Source organism: Corvus cornix, chromosome 20 (assembly GCF_000738735.6).
Source record: "Corvus cornix cornix isolate S_Up_H32 chromosome 20, ASM73873v5, whole genome shotgun sequence".
In the NCBI taxonomy this organism is placed as follows: domain Eukaryota; kingdom Metazoa; phylum Chordata; class Aves; order Passeriformes; family Corvidae; genus Corvus; species Corvus cornix.
In genome coordinates, this window is record NC_046349.1 from 13,879,714 (window position 1) to 13,904,300 (window position 24,587).

At 48.2% G+C, this 24,587-nt stretch overlaps 1 protein-coding gene across 1 annotated transcript; it reads left to right on the forward strand.

Moving 5' to 3' along the window:
- Positions 1 to 970: 970 nt before the first annotated feature.
- Positions 971 to 23,823, forward strand: LOC104687594 (activity dependent neuroprotector homeobox). Its single transcript, XM_039563669.1, has 7 exons — positions 971 to 1,069; positions 10,451 to 10,605; positions 11,909 to 11,954; positions 13,080 to 13,386; positions 17,587 to 17,699; positions 18,744 to 18,836; positions 20,683 to 23,823. Exons 3-7 carry the CDS (start codon positions 11,916 to 11,918, stop codon positions 23,821 to 23,823), a joined length of 3,693 nt encoding a protein of 1,230 aa, XP_039419603.1. The 5' UTR covers positions 971 to 1,069; positions 10,451 to 10,605; positions 11,909 to 11,915.
- The last annotated feature ends 764 nt before the right edge of the window (positions 23,824 to 24,587 follow it).

Here is a 24,587-nt window from a genome sequence, read left to right on the forward strand (position 1 = left end):
GGACACCCAGGGCTGAGGGCCCCTCTCAGCTGGGGCTCCTCTCGAGGCTGAGCAGCCCCGGCTCCCTCAGCCTGTCCTGGGCACGGAGATGCTCCAGGCCCCTCAGCATCCTCGTAGCCTCCGCCGGACGGGCACGGCGGGCCCGGGGCGCCTCGAGGCCGGGTCGAAAGCCTGGCGGGCCGGGCTGGCAGGGCGGGCAGGGCAGGAGGGCCGGGCCGGGCGGGGCGGGGCGGCCCGGGGGCCGGGGCGGGCGGGGCGGCCCGGGGGCCGGGGCGGGCGGGGCGGGCGCGGCCCTGAGGAGGCGCCGCCGCCGCCGCCGCACGAGGCCCGCGCGCGCTCCCGGAGCCGCCCCGCGGTCACGTGCGCGCCCCCCGCGGTCACGTGCCCCGCCCAGCTCGCGCCCCCGCCCCGGCGGCGGCGGCCCCTCAGGACGGGATGTAGTCCCGGCCGGGGGCGCGGCGGAGGGATCCCCGCGCCGGACCCAGCCGCAGGGCGCGGCGCCTCCTAGCGGGACCGGGGTAGATCCCGCCGCCGCCACCGCCGCCATGGCCGCGGCCGCCCCGGTGCGCCCCGCGGGGGCCCCCCCGTGGCGGGGCCGTGTCACCGCCCGGTGCCGCGGACGCGGCGGGGCCGGTCCCGCCGGGACCCCCGGGGCTTCCCCGCCCCCCCGGGGCGCGGCCCCCTCCCCTCCCGCCGGACAATGAGTCCCGTATGCTAATGAGGGTCTGGCGTCACTTCCGCTCTTTCTCGGCCGCCATCTTGGCCCGGGCAGGCTCTGGGCAGCGGGACCCGGCTGTATTGTCTGAGGGGCCCGGGCGCTGCCCCCGCCCGCCGCCCGCGCCCCCGCCCCGGGCACCCGGCCCAGTGACCGCCGCCCCCGCCCCCGAGGCCGCTCCGCACCGCCCGCCCCGCACACTGCCCCCCCCCCCCCCCGTCATCCCCCCCTTTGTCTCCCCCGCGCCGCTGCCGGCTCCGCTCCGCCCGCCCGCCCCGGGACCGGGCGGCGCCGGGGAGGGTCCGGCGCCCCCCCCTCCCCAGCCCGCCCTCGCTGCGAGGAGAGCCCGGTCAGGTAGGTGCGAGCGCGGGTCCGCGGTGCGACCCGGGCGGGGACAGCGCCCGACCGCCCCCTCCCTCCCCCGGGCATCCCGCGCCGTGCCCGCCGCCCTGCCCGCCGCACCGGGCGTGCGGAGCTGGCAGCGGCCCCTCCCCGCCCGCACACATGTTGAGGAGCCCCGGCGGCTGTGGGGACCGCGGCGCTGCTCCCTCCCCGCCGCCGGCCCCGGCCGCCTCCCTTCCCCACACGGACGTGTCCCGGCAGCCCGAGGGAGCGGGACCGCGAGCCGCCGGCCAGGTCCGGCATCCCGGTGTGCAGCTGCACCGGGCCCAGCCGGCGGAGTTGATGCTGGAGCGGCGCCGGGGATGCGATGAATGGGAGCAGCGGAGGGGTCCCTGGCCGCGGGAAAAGGCGGGATCCGCCGCTGCCATCCCAAGCCGCAGCTGCGGGATGCAGCGCCGTTGCCTCACCCGTGCCTGCCCCGGGCTACGGTTACCGAAACCCGTTTCTCAGACAAAGGCGGGGGACACCGAACCCCGGCGCCTCGCAGCCGCCACCGGCCAGATACCCCCGTGCCACGCACCCCCTTCCCCCGGCGGCTGCAGCCCGGGCGGTGGTTCCAAAACAAGTGGCAGTGCGTGCGCGGTGCCGGGGTGTACGCGCACCCCCGGTCCCCCCGGTGCCTCCCGGCAGCGGCCGCGGGCGTGACACCCCGGCCCCCCCCCCAAATCCACCGCAGCCCGGCCGGGGCGCTGCGCGGCGGCAGCCGGCAGGGGGCGCCCTGCGCGCCGGGCACCGCTGCGGCGGGGGGCGGGGGCACCGGCCGGGGGACCGGGGGGTTACGGGCGGCTCGGGCCGGGCTGCGGGACTCGGGCCGAGGTCGTGTCACAGCTCAGCCGAGGCTCGCCGTAGCGGTGGCTGTCCCAGCTCTGGGCACGTGGCTGCAGCCCCCAGCCCACGGTGTGGGGCGAGCCTCGAGGGGCTTTGTCTGGGACCGCAGGGCAGAGCCCCCGTAACTGGGCGCTTCCAGGTGTTGATGGTCGTTGTTTGTTGGGTGTATTGAAGCCGTTTGGTAGGTGTCAAAGTGGTTTGCATTCCTTGTAGAGATATTCCCCTTTTTCTTAAGTTTGTTTTTTTTCCTAGCTGTGTTTTTATTTATTTTTGGTGCTATTTTCTATTTCTGTTTGGAGGTGTGAGGTAACGGAGGCAGAGGATTCCCGCCTGTCAGGGTAGCGTGGACCGACCTTAGCTGGCTGCTGTGCAGCTCAGCCCTGTGTGCCCCAGCAGTGCTCCCTTCTGCAGGGTCTCCTACTCGGGAAAACTTTCACTTCAGGACTCTGGAAACTCATAATCACAAGTTGTCATCCTTCTAGGTGAGAAAGATCAGTCTGCTTAAGAAACAGAAAAGCCTTTTTCTGCTTTTAATAACAAACCAAAGCAAAGCTTGGTTCCTTTGCAGATGTGCAGTTGCAGATGTTGGGCAGTAATTTGATATCAGCAGATGGACATCTACCATGATTTGTGCTGAAATCTTAAAAGAGACAACTGAGGAAGAAGAATACTGTTGTTAAGAGAATTGCACCAGATGCTGATGGGTTGTAACATAATGGTTACCTTTTCTGAAGATTATTGAAGCAAATACTTCCAGCTTCATTCTGAATAGAGATGTCCTTTCTGACATACAACAAGTAACTTGTTCTCCAGAAGTGATACTAAGCTGACTGGTTTTGTACTATTTTTTGGTGGTTAGCTCCCTTTTGCTCAAATTAGTATTATTTCTTAGTTAGCATTCAAGAGTGATTTTTTGGTATCCAACAGACATGAGATGCTCCCAGGGGACATCTCTGAGATCACTGAAAACTGATATAGTTTTAGTGCCCCATTACTAAAAAGAATTTTTTTTGTTTTGAATTGAAGCGATGGTCTATCAGACAGGTTTGTAGAAGGCATCTCTGTAGGTTACCACTATTTTTGCTTCAGGGTATATTGTCATGAAAAGCCTGTAAGTTCACTTGTGTTAGGCTTTGGGAGGGAGATGCTGTTGGATGTGCAGGAGATGAGGAGAGTGAAAGGTGACTCGTTTGCCTGTAGATGAGACAGACAAGTGTCACAGTTAGGAATGAAAAGTCTTCACAGGAGAGGAACTTCTTGACTGTTTTGGAAAGTTCATGCCCTGCAGTGTTAAGCATCAGCTGCACAAACACAGCACCCAGGAAGGTGTGTGTGCTCCTCAGGCTGAGAGGAAGAACTTGATGAGTTCTCCCTGTGTGTAGGGCAGAAGTTCCCAGTGGTCAGAAGATGCCCATTAGCATTTCAGAAGTGCTCACTGTCACTGAGACAGTGGTCCCTGGTACTGCCACAGTGTGTGGGTTAAGCTGTGACAGTGTGAAGTCTCATTTGTGGGGTGCTGCCCAGACTCCCTGTGCGGATCCTGAGCTTGCTGTGAGCTGTAGGACACGTGTTCTGGGGCAGGTGAGTCGTGCTGCTCACACACTCTAGGGTGAATAATGGGTGATTATTCCCAGCCCAGCTTTACCACTCAGTAATAACATAAATACTGAAAGTAAACATTGACGTTTATAGTAGAATTCCTGGAATACGGAAACATATCAGAATCTTATCAGTAGTCATAAGTCATACAGTCCAAATGTATATTTTATAGCTGTTTATTAAGATGGCAGCTGATTTGACTGATGCAAAGAAAGAAATTGAAACAAGTGATTTTATGGAAGCAAAGATGGTGCTTCTGGGTTAATGTGTTTCTTTTGAGGTGGCTGTAAATAAGATTTAGCAGCTTAATAGGAAATGTATTGGGGTGGTTTTTTTTGGGTTTTGTTTTCAGAAAGGGAAAGTCATCTTTGCTCCACTACTTGAGATGTTTAAGGGAGACAAAATTCCATTGGGAATGAACAAAGCAGTATCAGATTTGAGGAGGACCAGTCTAAAGACTGTAGGAGAGCTGCCAGGAGATGCAGAGAACAGCTCTGGGGCTGCAACTGCTCAGCTGCTCAGTGTGTTGTTTCACAAGTGCCATTGGAGCTGCTCTCTCTGCATGGGCAAAACTGGGGGATTTTAAAAAATCGTTAGTTCAGCTGAGTTTGTATATTAATAATGCTACATTTAGTGGGATTATTTTCTTTAAGATGCATGCAACATGCTTGTTTAAAAAGGCAACAGCTGACTATGCTGGCCTGCATCTAAACAAGCATCACACGATTTTTTTTTTTGTTATATTGAGTGAAGATCTGCTCTGTGCCTAGATTTGTATACATAGAGAGCAAGAGAGAGTATGGTTCCTATGAACATAATCATAACAGGCTAATTTTTAATGTGGAGATAGTCCTGCTTATATAAATAAATTGTTGATAGAGGTGTGTTTCTTGGTAGTGTAAGAGATGGAGATGACAATGAAAAGTGCTGCTCTGAGTCTCTTTGCATTGGAAGAAAAAGAACCCTTGCTGATGTTAATTTAGTTTTACTAAAAATAAATCCTATACCTGCAGTATATGTGGAAGGTTTGTTTTGCCTCACCTGACACATTTGGGAAGAATGCCCTTGCTTTCCTAGGCAGGATGGCCAAATTGGCCTGTTCCTTTTGAGCTCTCAGGAAGAAGTTAGATCTGGTTTAAAACTCAAATGGGTGTTTCAGATTTGAATAAAGGCTTCTTCAAGAGGGTGTAACTCCTGTTTATCTACCTGAGGGCCATGTGCCTCAAGGCAAGAACTGCACTGTTCAGAGCTTCACTGCAGCTCTGGTGTCAAAAAGCAAACAGGAGCTTGTATTTAGTGTCTCTCATTTCACTGTAGTGCTCTTGAATGTGAATGACAGTTGATGGTTTGGAGTAAGAATGGAGTAAATACCATTTTTTCTGCAGTGAGTCACTTTGAGTTACCACCATTTATATCCTTACTTTTTTTTTTTTTTTTTTTTTTTTTTAAGGTGGCATTAAAGACTGTTTAGATGAAAACTGACAGTGGTTGTTGAGTCCAAAGCCTTGTGTTTGCCTTGTGGACACATCACACCTGCAGATGTATGCAGGTCATGTAGCAAAAACCTTTCATTTAGGATGTACTTCTCAAGTATTATCTGAAACTATTTACAAAAAACAAAAATAAAGCAACTGTGTGAGCAGCTGTTCCCTGAGGGAGCACTCCAACTCCTCCAGTCCTGCAGTGGAGGAAAGGGCCTGCTCTCAAGCCTGCCTTCACTGTTGGCTGTTTCTTCTGTGCCCCAGCTCCTTTCCCCTCTCCCAGGTCTCAGCCAATACTTTCTTTCACCCTGTTCTCCCTCTTCTGTGCATTGATTTCTGATGGGACTCTGGATCTCAGTTTTTTGTGCTTTTGCTGCCCCTGGGCCAAGGAAGATGTTGGTGATGCAGCTTCATAGCAGCAACAGTAAGGGGACAAAATGGCTCTGGAAATCTAAGTGGGCAAGATAGTGGTCTTAAAATACTTTTTTTTCACCTAAATAGTCAAACTCAAGTTTGTAATCTTCTTTTTTGTTTTGTTTCCCCGTTGTTGCTACTATGAAGCCCTTTGCCTATTGAAGGTTCCTGAGGCAGATGGAAGACAGCAGTAGCTGAGGTGGACTAACGCTGGATTGTAGGCAGGGATTGGAACCCTTGGGAGCTATGCTTAGACAGAGAGGGAGAGAGGTAAGAAGTGTGCAGTGGTAAGACTGATTTGAAGCTCTTGTTTACAGCCTTTCCCCCGTGTTGTAATGGCAGCGTTTGTGCCTGGCGTATGTGAAGTGTAAGGCAAGGGAAAACAACCAGCACCAGCCTCCTTCAGTGCCTATTTTTACCCTCGGAAAACTCAGATGCAGCCAGTTGGCGAGATCCCTCCAGTATCTGATGGATCTGCTGTCTGAGACAGCATGGATTGGCGGGGCTTTGGATGAGCTGGGCAAAGTATTCGTGTGCTCTTTTGTGTGCTGGTTTGTGCTGCCCCTCGCATGCAGCCCTGCCTTTGGCTGCTGAGGGCACAGCAGGGCTGCTCTGCACTCTGGGTGTGAATACCTGACTATGTCTGTGTGTGTGTGTGTGTGTGAGAGAGAGCTGCCAGGGCAGGGCTGGAGCTGCTTCCCCGGGGCTTGGCCCGGGCCCAGCACCGCTGTTTGGGTGAGGGAAGGAGCTGCTCTGCCCCAAACCACTCCTCTGGCTGCATCAGGGCTCTGCTCTGGCTGTTGACATAGTGCTGATGTCAGGAAACATGACACAGAGGGCAGGGGACCGTTTTCACTTGCAGTCTAATCTGGTTGCAGTTTCCCAGTCGGTGTAATCCAATCATAAATTACATGTATGTTGATTATTTGCTTTGTTCTTGCACATTTCACAGTGTCTACTGTGCTGCTTTGTTTAATTACACAAATGTTTTTTGTGAGCTTTGGATTGAAAATTTTAAGATGATTCTTGATTAAATTTAAATGGTAACTGCTCATTCATTAAACGTGCTTCTATTTCCAAAATTATTTTTATTCTGGGATTGTTCATGCTTAGGTACAATCTAGATGAGGATTATTTTGGAATTGTAGAGCATATTCATGCAGCCTTTTTTCCTGATCACTGAAGTGTGGATATCATGGTGTAAGCAAATAATATCCTTTGTGCTTCAATGATCTCCAGTCTCAATTTCAAATTTCTGCAAGATGTGCAGGCTTTATTGCATTTCACACCAAAATCTTTTAGAAATAGCCCTGAACAAGCCTGGCTCTCACACTGAGGATGTGTATTGAATATTGATTTGACTGCCCATGTTGTGTGCATATAAACATTTATCTGTGGAGGTCTTGAACAGTCACAAAAGATATTCTCTAAGATGGCAGGAGGTGTGCAAGCCTAATTCTTGAGCTGTGAGTGCCTCTAATTCAGGATTTCCTATGCCCTAGAGAATGGACATGATTTCAAAGTGCTTTTCAGAATGCAGTAGAGGTTGCCAGAGTTGATGTGGCCTTTATCAAGTCTGTTGAAAAGATCCCTCAGAAAACATTCAACTTCAGCTACCAGCATTCTTTAACATACTTCAGCCTACATCATCAGAATCAGAAAACCCACCAGGAGTTCCCAGAAGAGCCTAGGGAAGCAGATTGTTCATCAGAACAGAAATAAAGAGTTGTGGTTCCCAGAGCAATCAAAATTTGACCCTTTTATATCTCACACTGGGGTGTAGAGATGCCACAGTGCCCAGGACTCTTCCTACTGAACCGAAGTTGATGAGGAAACAGTTAATTCCCGCTCAGTTTTGCAGTGAGTGTCCACACCCACCAGATGGAGCTTCGGGCTCCAGTGGAAAATTCCAGAAATTGAGCAAGAATGAGAAGTGTGTGAATTACTTAGGAGATCTTTCTGCTGGACTGCAGAAGGTGGTTTTTTAGCCTTTAAATAAGAATGAATGGAGACTGAGGCATTTCAGCCTTACTGATTGCTTTCACTACAACTGCCTTCCATAGTTCTTCCTCTGATGGGAAGTTGGGAGTTCTTAGTGCGAGAGTCACCAAGCTGAGCTTAGACAGCAAGCCCAAACAAAAATGTATAAACCAGAGTTTCATAAGCCTTTGCTGAAAATTGCCTGCAACCACTGAAACAGCAAGTTAAAAGTTTTTAGCCTCAGAATTTCCTCCCAAGGATAAGGTGGGGTTTTTTTAGTACCACGTTTTAGATGGACTTCTCTCCTGAGGCCATGCTTGTGTAGGATGTTCTGAGAAGTGGTGTGAAATGGTCCTTTTGTTTTGACACACAGCTTGAAACTGGTTTTGGAAGTTGCTGATCTAATCTCTGAAGTGGTTTCTAATATTTTTTAAATCCTTGGCTTTTTGACAAAGGGGCTGTTAACAAATTGCCTGTTTGCCTGTGAGGGAGAGCTGGAGTGTGTCTTGTGCACAGTGTGGCTCAGGTCTTCCAGTGCTTTGTCCAGGTGGCATCTTGCAGTTGAGGATTTCCTTCAGTTTGATAATCTCAGTTTTAAAACTGAGGTTTTCAGAGAGTGTAATTGAGGGTTTGTGTTGATTCCTCTTTCATGTGCCCAGTCCTGTTTTGGATACAGACCTGAGCGGAAGAGCTGGGGCTCACTCAGTGCAGGTGCTGGCTCTGCACCCCAAATTCCCACTGGAGCCGAGCTGTGGGCAGCTGAAGGACCACACTGCTCCTGGGCAGGAGCTTCCTGCTGCAGGGGGCTCAGGGGACAGGCTGAGGAGGTGCTCTCAGTTGGAAATGTCGTGTTACAAAACAGGCTCCCTCCAGGATTATAGCGGATTGGAAAAGGAGCCCTCGGTTGTCTGGCATTTCTGATGTGCTGCTAAACTGCAAATCTCATTACCTTCGCAGGAGTGTGGGTGCACAGCCCTCGGAAAAGTAGGCCAGAAATGCTTAAATAAGGAGGAGAGGGAAGAGTCCAAGGGAAGAAAGTGAAAATGCTCAGTGTCAGCCAGAGAGAGGTGTGTTGGAATAGACTCTTCAGTCACTCAGTACAGGGAGGAGAGAGAGTTAATTGCAACTCCTACTTTCAAGGAAGTTTTCAGTAGTTTCTGTTCTCCCAAATTCTCTCTTCTCCCTGATACTTCTACTCCTTTTTTGTCTCATTTGCTCACTCTTCCCTGAGATATCCTTGTGCTTCCTGGCTATCATTGCTCCTTGCTCAGATGTCCTGGAATTGTCAGGTCCCAGGGACAGGCCATCACTGTCCTCATGTGAATATAGAGTATTCTACACCATCACATCACAGAGCATCATTTAACCTGCATACACTGAGAGGCAGCTTTTCTGTTGCTGTGGGAACCACAGGTTCATTTTCTTGCATATTTTCCCTGTATTTTAAGATATTTCACTCAGTGTTGCGCTACCAGCCTTCTCTAGAAATCTGTGGTCATGGCTGGCTGTTAGAGCATGCTATGAAATGCACTTCACTCGGCAAATTATTAAAAGTTGCCTTGCTTCAAAAGCAGTTGGAATAGGGAAATAAAAAGCACAGTATCGAGAAACCAGCTCTTGTTTGATCTCGCCCAGGAACACAGAGCTGCTGCCATCTCTGATGTATGATCCTGTGTTGGGCTGTTAGGTATAAACCAGTAACTTCTTCAGCTTGAAATGCTGGCAGAATACTGGCCAAAATCAAAGGAATTTGGATGACATAAAGTAGTAAGAAGCATGCCATATGCTTGGGGATCCTTGTCAGCAGCACAGCACAGGGAAATGCTACTCAGTGTTTGGGAGACGCAGCATGGGATGAAGTACTTCCCTGAGCTCAGTATCATCAGCCTGATGCAGTAATTGCTGCTGATCTGCTCTCAAGGCTGATGGGTCCTCACCCAGAAGTGTGTTTGCTGCAGGGAGGACTCCCTGGGAGAGAGTTCATTTGGACTTGCTAGATACACAGGGACACAAGTCTGCCTTCTAGTCAGAAAATGATCCAGTGTAAAACAAAATAACCCATCATCCATCCTTGCATGGCTGAAGGTGTGGGTGATGGTCTTGTTAAAGCAGATGCGACATTCCAGCATTCAGTTTTGCCACCATGTGAAGTACTTCAAGAATGCTGTCTTTTTAATTTCTTAAAATGTTGTAGTGTCTTATGTTGGAAGTGTACTTGCCAAAGAAAAGCACTCTGTACTTCAAGCTGTGGATGTTCTGTGTGAATAATCAAGAGATTAAAATCTAACAATTTATATGGCCGTATTCCCTGGCAGAGAAATTACTAATGACTCAACAAGTTTTGCTTTTATAAACTTTAAATTTGGTTGTTTCAGATTTCATGGTTCTAATGTTACGTTTTGTGTTTCCAGTCTGTGCAAGACTGACTTTCTGTCCATGGGTGATGTGAGTCCAAGAGAGATCAATCTGCCAACAGAAGTGTGATCATTTACATGCCATTCCCCCAAACTTCCCATCCTCTGCCAGTTTTAATCTGAGTGCTTCGCAGAGGAATGTGTGTCCTCAGGGCTGTGGCTGAAGGCCATGTCACCTGTTTGATGTCCCATTGTCATGTAAGGTGGGACCTGTTTGCATGGGAACCTCCCAGGAAGTGTCCAAGGGTGGTACCAGTGTCCCTCAGGGGTCCCCAGGTGCAGCTGTGCTGGTGCTGACAGCTCCTGTGAGGTGCACACTGAGGGTGAGCCACAGCACTCCAGAGGGTAGATGGAGTGTGAGGAGGAGCACCCCCAGCCTCTGTACTGCTGGGCTTCTGAACTGGGTAACGGAGCTGCAATCCGAGCACTGAAGCGTTCCTCAGGCAGCATCCCCGGCACAGTCGGTTGTTGAAGCACAAACCTGCTCAGACTCGCTGCAGCACAGCTGCCCTGCAGCCCTGGCAGAGGCGCGGGGCTGGGGTTTGTACTTATCAATCTGAGACTGCCCTTACCACATCTCTTATCTCTTGTCTCTCCCACTTTGTTTTGTCCAGCAGGATATGAGCCTTCCTCTGTGCCCGGGCTTTGGGCTCCCCCAGGGGGTGTAGCAGAACCCTGAGGGGGGCATTCTGCAAGGAGAATTGGCTTTGGAGGCTTGTGCATGAAACTTGTCCAATGAGTCTGAGACGCCCAAGCACCATTCATTTTGGAGGTAAATGCCTCATCAGAAGTACTGGGGAGATGGGGAGGAGTTAAGATTTTCATTGGCAAAGTATGGGCAAAAAGTAGTTGAAAGGATAGTTTTGACTGTTTACTTCTGAGGTTTGGACATTTTGAACTTAAAGGAACACCAACTTGGACTCTAGAAAAATTGAGGGGCTGGGGGGCTTTGGATTACATCACTCTGGCAGCTTCACTGCAGCTTAATTGGCCTCCTGGTTTAAAATTTTCCTTCTTCCGTTGGTTTAAAACAAAAAAAAAAAGTTTTTAAAAAAAGAGGTGAAGGCAAAAGCTGGTTTAGACTGCAGGAGAGATGACTCTGGACTGCTAAACAAGCTGGGGGAAACCCTCTGACTTGGGATAGGGAAGTTCAGAGATCTACAATTTAAGTTGGATGTCCCTTTAAGTTATTCCTTGGAATATGACATGACTTATTTGAATCTCAAGTGAAATGTTTAATTTTGGAAATTCAGCTGAAATGTTCTTTACTACAGTATTTTCTATCATTTGTCTATAAACTGCTCTGTCAAAGTGGGCTGTGTAAAGGGATGGAGGGAAGAATCCTGTGAAAAGATAACATCAAAGTGGGGGAAAACCCCCAACCACAAACCAAACAAAAACAAATGAAAGAAAATATAACAATGACAGATTGAAATGTCGGTACTTGCCTTGGGTGGGGGAAGGAGGGAGAATCGTTTGCATGATGTGTTTCACTTCCAATTTACTTAATGCTATTGTTATTGAAATTGAACCAGGTTACTGATAAAATTGTAACGATAATGTACATTTAAAAAGTTAATGAGTTAAGTTTGCTCTAGTAAACAGCAGTAATGTCCTGGCACCCAGCCCACAGAGAACTGAAACTATGGTACAGATTTGCACTGTCTGGGTTGCACTGAGGATGCTGATCCTGGGTTCCCGTTGCTTTTTGAATTTAATGCCAGCTGTTACTGAGAAATATTTAATACCCCAACCCAGGCTGTCTGGTAGAGAGTTACCCTTTTAATGAAGTAATTTTTACCATAATTTGAATTTTATGTACTAATGTATTACCAAACTGCATGAATTTTTCTGATCATGGTGTTTGACTCTGCTGCAGCCCTTCCCTTTTAGCATTATTATGGGTATTAAGAAATTTGGGGTTGAATTATTGGAATGAAAGCCATGGGATCATGATACAGACCTAACAAAGGCAATGGACCAGAGTAGAGCATTTAAGTGTGTGGGGTGGGTTGTATTGTAAGGGAAAGGAACAGCTTTTAGAATAAGGGTTTGAAACATTGCTTTTTCTGTAGGAAAAAGATGGAGTATTGCATGCTGGGAACAAGTGCTTTCCATAAGGTAGCTAAATTTTAAAAGTACATTTGTTTCATTTTGTTTTAGGCTTTGCTTAAGTATTGTAATCTAGTAATTTTGTCCTTTCTGCAGTTTTCATTTTGATTAGACCTCTGCAACTCTCTTCAAAACTTAACAAAAACCCAACCAAAAAACTCAAACCTGGTCCACAACTGCAGTTTGCCATTTCTGAAACATTGCTCAGTGTGTACAGAAAAATATTTAAAGGTTATCAATATTGGTATAAATTCTTCCATGATTTCAAAATTGCAGGTACTATCACTGTTACATTTGAAGATGTGAATGTGTTGGGTGACTACAGAGAAATGACCAAAAGTAAAAACAATTTGTTAAATGTAGTCTCCACTGACACCTCTTTAGAACCAAAAAGCCCCAAGCCTCAAAACACCAGCCCCAAGAAGCCCCCACTCCTCAGGAATGCTGTCAGCAGAAACTCCAAGTAAATAGTCTCATTTTTTTCCCTTTGTTCCTGTGAATAGCAAGACATAACACACGGAGGAAGTCTGGGTAGATGAGTCAGGACTTATTTCATTAACTGCAGTTAAATGTTTTGGCCAGGTTTCCCCAGGAAACAAAGCTTACACAATTTTTCAGATTGTGGCTTGTCTCCTAATCCCCCTCCCTCCTCCCAGCCAAGAGAAAAGGGAGCCATTTTCACTCAAATTGGGTGGACATGGAGGTCTGGAAAGAAAAATGAGCACCTTTAAGTTGGATTAAATGTATCTCCAGGAAGAGAGGAGCCAGGTTTGAAGGTCCCCAAGTTCCCTTCCCAACTCTGTCCACAGCCTGTTCCTTCAGCGGGAGCAGCAGTGCCAAGGGGCTGCCAAAGGCTCTGGGGGAGCAGGAGCTGCAGGGAGGGGACAGAAATGCCACTGCTCAGGCTGGGGCTCCTGGGGACTCCCGGGGTCACTGCCCAGTGCTGCTGAGGCAGCCCCTGGAGCTGGCCCAGCCTGGCCTTACCCAGCTTGCAGCGAGCCCTGGCTCAGGAGGGAAGAGGCGGAGAGGGCATTGCCTTGACTGAGTGTGTGAAGTGTTGAGCGCCAAATGAGGTGTTGTGCCTGACTGAGTGTGTGTATAGTGCATTATTCCATGGATACGATATTATTGCAGGTACAGCAGCAGCTCATGATGCCCCGTAAAGCTTTTCTTTCCCAGAAAGAAAAGCAGGCTCGTGCCAGGGAAAGGGATATGTTAAAAAAGAGGAGGAGGCGACAAGACTATCTCAAAAGAAGCGTGGAGCCGCAGAAAAATACAGAAACAATAAAATGGCACAGGGATGATGAGAAGAGGAGAGAAAATGAGCAAGTTAAGGACAAAGATATCAAGAAGCGGTGGAGACAGGATGAGAGAGAGCGACGAAAGAATGTGGACGCAATGAATTGGCACAGGGAAGAGGAGAAGAGGGAAAATGAGCGAGGTAAGGACCAAGAAGGCCAAGAACCAGCAAAGAAAGGAGGAGAGGGGGAAAGAGCACGGAAAGGATGGACCTTGTGAAGCAGCAGAGGATGATGAGGGGGAGAGGGGAAAACAGAGAGGAAGAGCAGTTGTGTTTTATAAGCATGCACAGAAATAACAGTAAATAGTACCTTTTAGTTTAGAATTGATAGAAAATCTGCTTTAATGAACAAGAGTTCTTACACTGCTGATTATTTTAATAAGGTAAGATTGAGCTGAGTATGTCTGTGAACTCACAGTCACGATGGCACAGAACAGGCTGGGTTTGCACCTTGCTTATACAATTGTCTGTTTTGCACACTTGTTCATACCTAATGCTTTGTTCAGGACTGTAGTTGGTAATTCGGGTTGTCAGATCACCAAAAAATTCAGGTTTTCTCAGTCTTCATAATAGGAATAAATGAGAGCATTAGGAAAGGAAGGGTCAACCTCATGTGCTCATAAGAGAAGGTAAAACTGATGCTTTATTTCATTCTTTTTAATAATGTTCCTAAGAGGGTTGTAATCGCATCCACAGTTTTATTCTGAGGTCAGTTACTTAGCAGAAGTTGAATGGAAGTGTAAATTTCATGGAACGCTTTTAAGAAACATTCAGCTCAAGAGATAAAAAGAAGAAATGAGAAGACATTAAGAAGAAATTCTTCCCTGTGAGGCCCTGACAGAGGCATCCCAGAGCAGCTGTGGCTGCCCCATCCCTGGAAGTGTCCAGGGCCGGGTTGGACGGGGCTTGAAGCAACCTGGGATAGTGGAAGGTGTCCCTGTCCATGGCAGGGGTGGAACTGGATGGACTTTAATGTCCCTTCCCACCCAGGCCATCCCATGATGATCCTATGAAGAAATTACCTTAGTGCAGAAGGGGTAGGTGGAGTGGCCTCTGTGAAGAGCCCTGGGGTCCCTGGCCAAGTCGTACAGGTCTGGGGTGCCTGAACAAGATAAAATGCTCTGGGGGCTAGGGGGGTTAGTTTACAGCTTTTGGGGATTCCATGGTGGGTTTTCATTTGCCATTTCCCAGTGATGCTGTCCCCAGACCGTGCTGAGTGCAGACTCCTGCTCAGTGCAGTGCTCAGGGTCCCCCATGTTCTGTGCCTGCTGGTCGTGGGAGGCTTCCCTGGCAGTGGGCAGGACATGGTGACATTTCCAGTTAAGCATAAAGAGAATAAAACCTAGAGTAGATTTGCTGGGAAACTAGACTGGTGCTGTCGTGGTTCTTTTGCACAGCAGGATCTTCCTCCATATTATTTCTTTAGGTCTTTATTTCTGGTTGAAAACCATTGTTTTACTCTGTAGCCTGTGACAGTAGAAATCCTTTGTGCTTGGTTGTACTGTAGCAAAGCTGAGACGTGAACCAAGCACAGGGACCACCCTGAATAATGTCCAGACATGAAAGTAACACAATAGGGCACATTTGGAATATTGGCTGAAGATTTCAGTAGAGAGAAAAAGGCTGTGTTGGTGTGAAGCTGGTGCACCTTTCCCAGAGTCACAACAGCCTTGTTCCCTGTGGGTGCTTTGAAGCTGCACGTGGGAAGATTCCCCATTTCCTGGGTCAGAGCAGGAACTGCACAACACCTTTTACCTGGGGCATCAAAGGGGGGGTCCTGACCAGGGCCAAAGTACAAAAGACCCATTGGAGAATTAAGATTTCAGTTACACTAAAATAGAAACAGCTTTTGCAGTGTAGAGATGGGTGCAAGCTTTCTGTCCTTTATCCCCTCTGATGATTTGACTGCTGTGGGGCTTTGGTGTTTCTCCCTCTGTCTCTGAGGGCACACCTTCTGTGGGGTCAGAGTGCAGTGCTGGGGGTGAGATCAGAGGGAGGGCTCTTTGCACCGGCACAGGAATGTGGTGAAGAAAACATTCACTGTTGCAAATGTGAAACAAAAACTTTGATGGTGGTTCTTCTAAGTTAGTAATCTTTTGCTCTTTCATAGCTTGTCTTTTCTGCTTGCATTTGGCTACTGAATTGTTCTTGGAGTCAATACCTGGCTGTGGACAAGACCTTTATGCTGGGAACTGCACAGAGCAAAGGAAGGTTCCAGATATTGCTCACAGTCACTGTGCTTCCTTTGCCATTCCTTTGTGACTGGAGCAAGTCAGACAGTTTGTGTATACACACACTGGAGATGAGGGAGATCTTCGGATCTGCCTTCTGAGGCACCTGAAGATCCTACCTGGATATTTCTAGTCAGGGTGTTGTTGGGGTTGGTTTTAAACAGTGGTTTATTCATTCCACCCAGCGCTTCAGTGTGGATCGATGTGGTCAGAGATACTCCAGGTGTCTTCCCTTAAACATCAGCTTTTGGTCAGATAAAGGATGCCTCATTTCCAGACCAGCATTAATGCCTTGATGATGATTTGAGAGGCTGCTTAATCCCAACTGCTTTAATGTCCTGATCCAAGGAGGTGCCAGCAGAGTGATGTTTACATTACAATTGAAGTTACTTGCTGTAAATAGAAATGGATGGAGATGCTAAAAGCTTTTGTTGTGGTCACAGACTGTAATAATATCAGGCTCTCCACTCACTATGATTAAATAGTCAGACATTTCCTAAATAAAATTAACTGTATTTGCTTAAGGATGAAGGGTTTTGTTACGATTAGGTGACTTGCATTCAGCTATCCAGCAGAACTTGTAAAGGAAGGTTGATGTTAAAAGGTGACATTTAAAAGTTCAGGTTTCGTGTGAAGATCTAACTCTGTCTTCTGTTGTGATGGGTGGTGATAAGAACATCCAGGGAATTTCTTGTCTTTAAAATTTGACTGAGGCAGGCAAAGAGCAGAGACAAAAAGAAGCTGCAGATAGACCAGAGGTGTTGTTTCTAGGCAGTTGTAAATAATTGGTTTTCTTGGAGTTTCTATATATCATGATACCTGTGGCATGTTCAGCTGTATTAGACACAGGAATTAAGAGAAAGCATCTGATTCCTTTGGTGAAGAAGTTCATGGGCATTTTGAAATCAGCTGTTTGATATCAAGCAGTATTTTGAGACTTGTGGCTGACCCAAGTGTACAAGTGGTCAGTGCCTAAAGACAAGCTCTGCACGGACTCTGGCTGTGTCATGAGACCAAAAATGCTTTTGTTTGCAAGCACAGGGGTTCATTCTTGGGTTTCAAAGAAAGCAGCCCAGCTTGCCAGGAGCTTTAATGTGCACTGTGTTCATGCACTGCTCTTTCTGCAGTTCCTATTAATCCCCCCGGAATAACATTTCTGATGATCTCCTTGGATTTGAAATTCACTTGAAAATATTAATTCAAATCCTGAACATACTTGACTGAGCTGCTTCACTGCATTTTTTCTGGAAAACGGAAAAATGGGATCATGCAGCGACTGGAGGCATTTCTGAAGCAGTGAAATGACCCTTCATTTCTTTAAAAGGCACCTGGCTTGATTTAGGTTGTATGACACATGGTTTTTACAGTAGAGCTGAGGATGGATGGAGTGTCAGAACAGAGCAGTTCATGAGCTGGGCAGCCCCAGCCAGGCCCAGTGGAACTGTGGGCACTGGTGGGAGGGAGGCTGACAGTTCCCAGGGACACTGAGAGGTTTAAGCCATCTCTTGTACTTTTCCCAGTGGTTTCTCTCTCTGGAGGGATCTGACCAAGCTTTCAGGTTCCCTCTTCCTAGGAGAATGTTTGCTAAACAGCTTCAGCCAGTTGAAGCTCTTGAGTACAGTAAAGGGAGGAAACAGCATTAATTTCTTACCCTGTCTTCAGGAGAATACAAGAAGCATCTTTGTCACTGAAGAGACACTGTGAAATCTCTTACAAGATGGACACAAACCTTGAAGCTCAGCTTGCCAGTTTTCAAATCAGTTAGGATACATTGCACAGGAGAGAATTGAGTTCTGAAGTATTTCACTGTAGGGGTTTGTAAAGACAGACACTCTAAATAAATTAAAAGTTTTTTCCAGAGGCAGCCCACTGCTCCTGCAATAGTTGTTCCAGCAGTTTGTTGCCTTTTTAGAAGTGCCCTCTGCAGCCTCATGGGCAGCCTCAGCAAGGAACAAGCCAGAGAATGTGGCAGTGTGCTAGGGAATGGTACAGCTCTGATACCTGTTCTGTGGGGAAATGAGGCAGGCAATTACTGATAATTAAAAGTGCAGCACTATCAGACAAAACACATTTGACTGAAACCTTTTCTCTTACTCTTCTTTTTCAATAGAAACTATGTTCCAACTTCCTGTCAACAACCTTGGCAGTTTAAGAAAGGCCCGGAAAACTGTGAAAAAAATTCTTAGTGACATTGGTTTGGAATACTGTAAAGAACATATAGAAGTAAGTATGGCACCTCCAAGGGTTAGAGCTAAAATGCTGCAGAGTTAGGGGGACAGTGAGGTATTTCTGTATGCCATGATTTATTTTTAGACCTGTTTAGATTCCACACAAAGTAGGAATTAATTAGAAACCTGAGATATAATGTACCTGTAAACATTTCTAGAAATATTAGTGGCTACTGAACATCCAGGAATGCTGCAAGAACCAGGAGTGGTGTGGGATACTGGGGCAGAAATGAGTCTGAGGTTTTCAGGAAGTGTTTGTGCTGCAGCAGGTCCTGAAGTTACAGAATCACCTCTGTGCCTGGGTCAGTTCCTACAAGGGAAGGGTGTTTGTGCTGCTCTTCTGGACAAACTTCATCTCTGTGGCTTTGCATGTTCTTTCAGTGTCTCTTTAAAGAGCATTTAAGTGAGATGTGTAAGAAAGAAATGCCAGTCCTTCCTGCTTGCAGAATTCGTGGAGCAAGTCTCACATTTAAGGGGAGAATTCTGAACTGGGACAATGTTACTTGCAGTATTCATTTCAGTGGAGTCCTTATGTGCTGCTGACTTCATGCCAAAGGTGAAATGCCAAAGAAATGCTTCATAAGATAATTTTTTTAATAAGAATTGGGTGTCTTGGACATCACACATGTCCAACTTTAAAAGCTTCCTGTGTGAAATTAATTAAAAGCCAAACAAAACAAATACCACACCACCACCCCCCAACAAAGCAGCCAAAAATCCCCCAAACCCACACATCAGTTTGGGAATGTTTTTCTCCAGGATTGCTTTTTGGAATGAGATGAGTTTGTAACTACATTGTTGGGTTGGTCAGGAGGATGAGTGGTGAAGGTGTTCTACAGGTGTTTTGTGATGTGGAGAATATTGAGAGCTCTACCCCTCCCAGGAGGTGCCCCCCAAACTCCCCCACTGCCTCGAGTGATGGTCTCTGCCTTGGCCAGCAGCACTTGGGAGGATGCAGGGGTGCTCAGGAATTGCTTAAGGGAGCCCTTGGGCCTTGGTTCTGACTCTCTGTCCTCTCTTCCCATCTTCCCTTCTCCAGGATTTTAAGCAGTTTGAACCTAATGACTTTTATTTGAAAAACACTACATGGGAGGATGTGGGACTGTGGGACCCATCGCTTACAAAAAACCAGGTTGGTAAGAGTTTCAGTTGACACTGAGGCTGGAGATGGGTTGTGCTGAAGGGCATTTCACAGACATTGCCAAGAGCTTTTCCTGCAGTTTTCCTCATGGATTTTCATGTGTTGGCAGCTCAAGGGACAGCAAAAAGCTATGTGCTTTTTTCTTTGCTTTGTTAAGTTGTTCCTGATCAGGAGCCTGGCTGGCCAATACTGCAGAGCTGGTGGGTCCTTGTTCAAGTCTGCACATTAGGAGCCCATTCCCACCTGTTCCTAAGCCTAGCACAATTCCACTGGCCCTCTGGCCAAAGGAGCAACAACTTTATACAGCTGGCAATGAGTCTTTTGCCTTTCCTGAAATGTTTTATTCCTGGTTTCCATCCCTTCCAAAGCCGTTTTCACTGGACACGTCTCTGTGCTCAGTGCAGGGTCACTGTCCATGCAGCCCTGGGTCCCACAGGCTGTGTCCCACATCTGCTTTGGGCATTCTAGTTCTGCACAGCAGCTCAGTGATACTGGAAGTTCTGCCATTGAGATGTTTCTTAGCCAGTAATAAAGGAATTTTGAGTTGAGCCAGCAGTGGAGGGAGGAAATGATGCTGTTGGTTCAAGCAAGTGGTGTGGGCTGCAGCAGCCTCTCCTGGAGCTGCGGGACAGAGTCACCACAGCAGTGACAGGTCAGAAACCTCTCTACAAAGGAATCCCTCTGTGAGCACCTCAGAGCTCTTAGAGGAAACTGGGACCTGTCCTGTGGTGGATTCCTAGTGTTAATCTGAAAATGACCCTTTAGTACTGTCTTGCGTAAAACACACTGATGTCCCTTTTTCCAGGTAACCCAGAATAAAAACTGGAGTATAAAAGGAGGCAGCTCTTGGTTGGTTGGGGCCAGTCTCCAGCCCACCAGGTGTGTGAGGCTTCAGCAGGTGGCCAGAACAGATATTCCAGATTCCTTCTGCGGAGGGAGAGTGCAGTTCTCCAGCTCCCTCACCTGTGACCTGTGTGCAGCTCGGTGCACAGGACTTGTTCTGACGCTCAGGAGAAATCTCTGTAACTCTGAATTCCATGTGTTACCCCACCTGAAGTGCCAGGTTGCTTGTGGCTGTCCCCAAGGCCAGTGGACTTCAGACTGTGCTATAGCAGTTGGCAAGAGCTGCATTGGCACCGTGTTAAATGGTACAAAAGCTGCAGGCAAACTGCAAGGGTGGGATTCTCAAATTCCTTTTTGTTCCTCATTCAAGATTGGTTTAAGAATCAGGTTTATGCTTTGATCACAAGGAAGAGGCTTGGTGGCTTTAAGGGCTTGTGTAGCCTGTGTCTTGGTAAGCTTAAATCCTTTTGTTCCCCCAAAATAAGTTTGGAATTCCATCTTTGCTATTAAAGTGTATAATGGATAAAGACACTGAAATGGCTCAAGTTATAGATCCATCTTACATCTCTAAAGTTTGGCAGATTTAGGTGGGCAGTATCTAATCTGGATACAGTCTCATTTCCTTAAACAATCCTGCTTGGCTTTCCCCCAGAAAGGAGCTTACAGGGACCTTTTCTTGCAGCTCAGCTGCAGGGAGGAGGCTTTTTGTGATTGATAGGGAAAGACACTTCTGACTCAGCCTCACCTGCCGAGGCCATGGTTAAACCTTGAGGGACCCCTTGGCACTCACCACATCATGTGTATGTTCATGTGATCAGCTTTTTAGGGCCTGATCTGCAGGCCAGAACTGGGAGAGAAGTGAATTGAAGGTTTGAGACAGTAGCAGGGAGTCTCATGAGTATTGTTTAGAAAATCTGCATAGAGAATATCATGGGTGTTAATTTGCTGAGAAGCGCTGTTGAATATTTAGTCTGTGCTCTGTTCTCTGTTCAAGGACTATCGGACAAAGCCCTTTTGCTGCAGTGCATGTCCCTTCTCCTCGAAGTTCTTTTCAGCCTACAAAAGCCACTTCCGGAATGTTCACAGCGAAGACTTTGAGAACAGGATCCTGCTCAACTGCCCCTACTGTACCTTCAACGCGGACAAAAAGACTTTGGAAACGCACATTAAAATATTCCACGCTCCCAATGCCAATACACCGAGTGGAGGCATCAGCACTTTCAAAGATAAAAACAAACACGAGAGCCTTAAACCCAAGCAGGCTGACAGTGTGGAACAAGCTGTTTATTACTGTAAGAAGTGCACTTACCGCGACCCGCTCTACGAAATCGTTCGAAAGCACATTTACAGGGAACATTTTCAGCACGTTGCTGCTCCTTACATAGCCAAGGGAGGCGAAAAGTCCCTCAATGGTGCAGTTCCATTGAGCTCCAGTGCCCGAGAGGAGGGGGGTATCCACTGCAAACGATGCCTTTTCATGCCGAAATCCTACGAAGCTTTAGTCCAGCACGTGATCGAAGACCACGAACGGATCGGATACCAGGTCACGGCAATGATAGGTCACACTAACGTGGTGGTTCCAAGATCTAAACCTCTGATGCTAATAGCTCCCAAACCCCAGGATAAAAAGCCTATGGGACTCCCTCAGAGGATGGGTGCCCTCTCTGCTGGCAGTGTCCGCTCACTCTCGTCACAGCAGATGATGAACAGACTCACTATACCAAAGCCCACGTTAAATTCTGCAGGAGTCAATATGATGTCAAATGTTCACCTACAGCAGAACAACTACGGGGTCAAATCAGTACCCCCCAGTTACGTCGGTCAGCCAGGGGGGAGGCTCAGCCTCAGTGGCAATGCACCTGTTTCTCTTTCCCAGCAATCACAAAGCATGAAACAGTTTTCAGCAAGTGGCAATGGAAGGCCTTACACTCTGGGAGGGGAGCAGAGGTCCCAGGCCTCAGCCAGGTACTCACTGCAGTCTGCCAACTCCTCCTCGCTGTCATCAGCGCAGCTCAAACAGGCATCGCTGTCACAGTCCCAGGCAGCATCCAGAGCTCTGGGTCAGTCTGGCTCCAAATCCCCCGTGGCCGCTACAGGTCCTTCCACTGTCAACACCTCGTCCACACAGAAGTGGAAAATCTGTACAATCTGCAACGAGCTGTTCCCCGAAAACGTGTACAGTGTCCACTTTGAGAAGGAGCACAAGGCTGAAAAGGTGCCTGCAGTGGCCAACTACATCATGAAAATCCATAACTTCACAAGCAAATGTCTCTACTGTAACCGCTACCTGCCCACGGACACGCTGCTCAATCACATGCTGATCCACGGGCTGTCCTGCCCCTACTGCCGCTCCACCTTCAACGATGTGGAGAAGATGGCCGCCCATATGCGCATGGTGCACGTGGATGAGGAGATGGGACCTAAAACTGACTCCACCCTGACCTTTGATTTGACATTGCAGCAGGGCAGCCACACGAACATACACCTCCTTGTCACCACCTACAACTTGCGGGATGCTCCTGCCGAATCTGTAGCTTACCACGCTCAGAACACCCCCCCGGTTCCACCAAAACCACAGCCCAAAATCCAGGAGAAATCTGATGTACCAGTCAAAAGTTCTCCACAAGCAGCAGTGCCCTACAAAAAAGATGTGGGGAAAACTCTGTGTCCTCTGTGCTTTTCAATCCTAAAAGGCCCCATCTCTGATGCCCTGGCACATCACCTCCGGGAGAGGCACCAGGTGATTCAGACGGTTCACCCTGTGGAGAAGAAGCTGACCTACAAGTGCATCCACTGCCTGGGCGTGTACACGAGCAACATGACGGCCTCCACCATAACGCTGCACCTGGTGCACTGCAGGGGCGTGGGCAAGACCCAGAACGGGCAGGACAAAGGGACATCGTCCCGGCTGGGCCAGTCCCCAGCAGCAGCGCCCGTGAAACGCACCTACGAACACATGGAGTTCCCCTTGATGAAGAAGAGGAAGATGGACGATGATGACTCCCCCTCTGCCTTTGAGGAGAAGCCTGAAGAACCCGTAGTTCTAGCATTGGACCCCAAGGGTCACGAAGATGATTCATACGAAGCCAGGAAAACATTTCTTACAAAATACTTCAATAAGCAGCCCTACCCCACTCGGAGAGAGATTGAAAAGCTGGCGGCCAGTTTGTGGCTCTGGAAATCTGATATCGCATCTCACTTTAGCAACAAAAGGAAGAAATGTGTTAGGGATTGTGAAAAATACAAACCCGGGGTGCTGCTGGGCTTCAACATGAAAGAGCTGAACAAAGTCAAACATGAGATGGATTTTGATGCTGAATGGCTGTTTGAAAACCATGACGAGAAGAATTCCAGAGTCAATGTCAGTAAGACTGTTGATAAAAAAATCAACTTAGAAAAAGACAATGACAGTTCCTCAGACAGCTATGAAAACCTAGAAGAGGAGTACAACGAGAGCCAAAGTCCCTTCGGCCAGCGCGTCTCTGACATGGGTGGAAAACCCTCGTCCGACAGCACAGTGCAGAACCCCGAGGACAGCATAGCCAAGGAAATCATGGAGGAAAACGCGTTACAGTCTCCAGAGAAGGCTGATCAAAAACAAGAGGAAAGCTCTAAATACAAAGAGATGATTTCTGCTGAAGAGCCAACAAAACTGGTAGGTGATGTTTCAGACAGTGAAGGGGATCAGGATGACCAGGATGATGCAGTGGAATGGAAAGATGGAGCTTCCCAGTCTGAAAGCGGGCCTGGTTCCCAGCAGGTTTCAGATTTTGAAGATAATGCATTGGAAGTAAAACCAGAAGTGTGGACAGATGAATCTTCTCAAAGTGAAGATGCTGGGAGCAGTAAACCCCCTGTGGAGGCCAAGGGGGTTGGATCTGAAAGTGATGAAGAACAGTCAAAGTGGAAGAATCGTTCCTATGGAAAAGTAGAAGGGTTTTGGTCCAAGGACCAGTCACAATGGAAAAATGCCTCCGAGCTGGAGGAGAGCCTGGCCAGCGAGCAGATGGAGTGGCAGAGCAGCACAATGGACAGCGAGGACGGCGAGGGCTTCGGGGCCGTGGGGGCCGAGCCCATGCACGGCAGCCTGCCCGGGGTGGAGCTCAGCAGCCAGCAGGCCACATCTCTTTCCTAGATACTCCAGTCAGACTCACCAATAACTTCTGCTCATTACTGAGCTCAGGTGAATCAGTAAAGGAACACAGAGAATGTTTCATATCCCACTCTCAATTTCCCACTTCCATTTCTGAGAATCAACTTCAGGTGTCAGGAAAAGCCATCAGCCAGCACCTTAGCCAGGACAAGAGAGCAAACCCCACCTCAGAGGAGCAGCTGCTGGTCTACAGATTACAATATTTGTAGGGAAAAAAAAAAGACAGTAAAAAGCCTCCAGAACAAATATCTGACAAATGGGCACTTTTTCTTCATACCACCAGCAGGTGATTTTTTTTTTTTGAGGTTATGTTTTATAAGTCTGCAATTATACAAGGGTTAAAAAATTCTCTCAAATATTTGACTAGATCCTCAGGCAATGCCATTGAAAGAAAATTTCCAGCTTTAAGAACACAAGAGCTATTACAAGCTGAAAACAGCAAGAGTTGCTAACATTCCGCTTTCTTCCATCAGAAGATATCGATGGTTTCTTTAAACTCCACATGCTGGAGTTCTCTAAAATAGATTTCCTGTCCTTTCCCTAAGACTGCAGCACCCCATTCAGCCAGGGCACAGATAATATCTTTGAATAAAAATGGCTGAAATCACAGTTTCTCCCACACAAAGTTCAAGCTTTGCAGCAGAAAAACTTTTCTGCCACAGAGCTGCAAACTCCACAAGAGAAGGTTCCTTCCCCTGTTCTGTTCCCTCTGGAGGTGTTATATTCTTACAACCCAGCAGACTTAC

Coding starts and splice junctions, on each gene's coding strand:
- LOC104687594 (XM_039563669.1), top strand. CDS start 11,916: ATGGAGTATTGCATGCTGGGAACAAGTGCTTTCCATAAG. Junction 11,955..13,079: donor GAACAAGTGCTTTCCATAAG/GTAGCTAAATTT, acceptor ATATTATTGCAG/GTACAGCAGCAGCTCATGAT. Junction 17,700..18,743: donor ACTGTAAAGAACATATAGAA/GTAAGTATGGCA, acceptor TCCCTTCTCCAG/GATTTTAAGCAGTTTGAACC.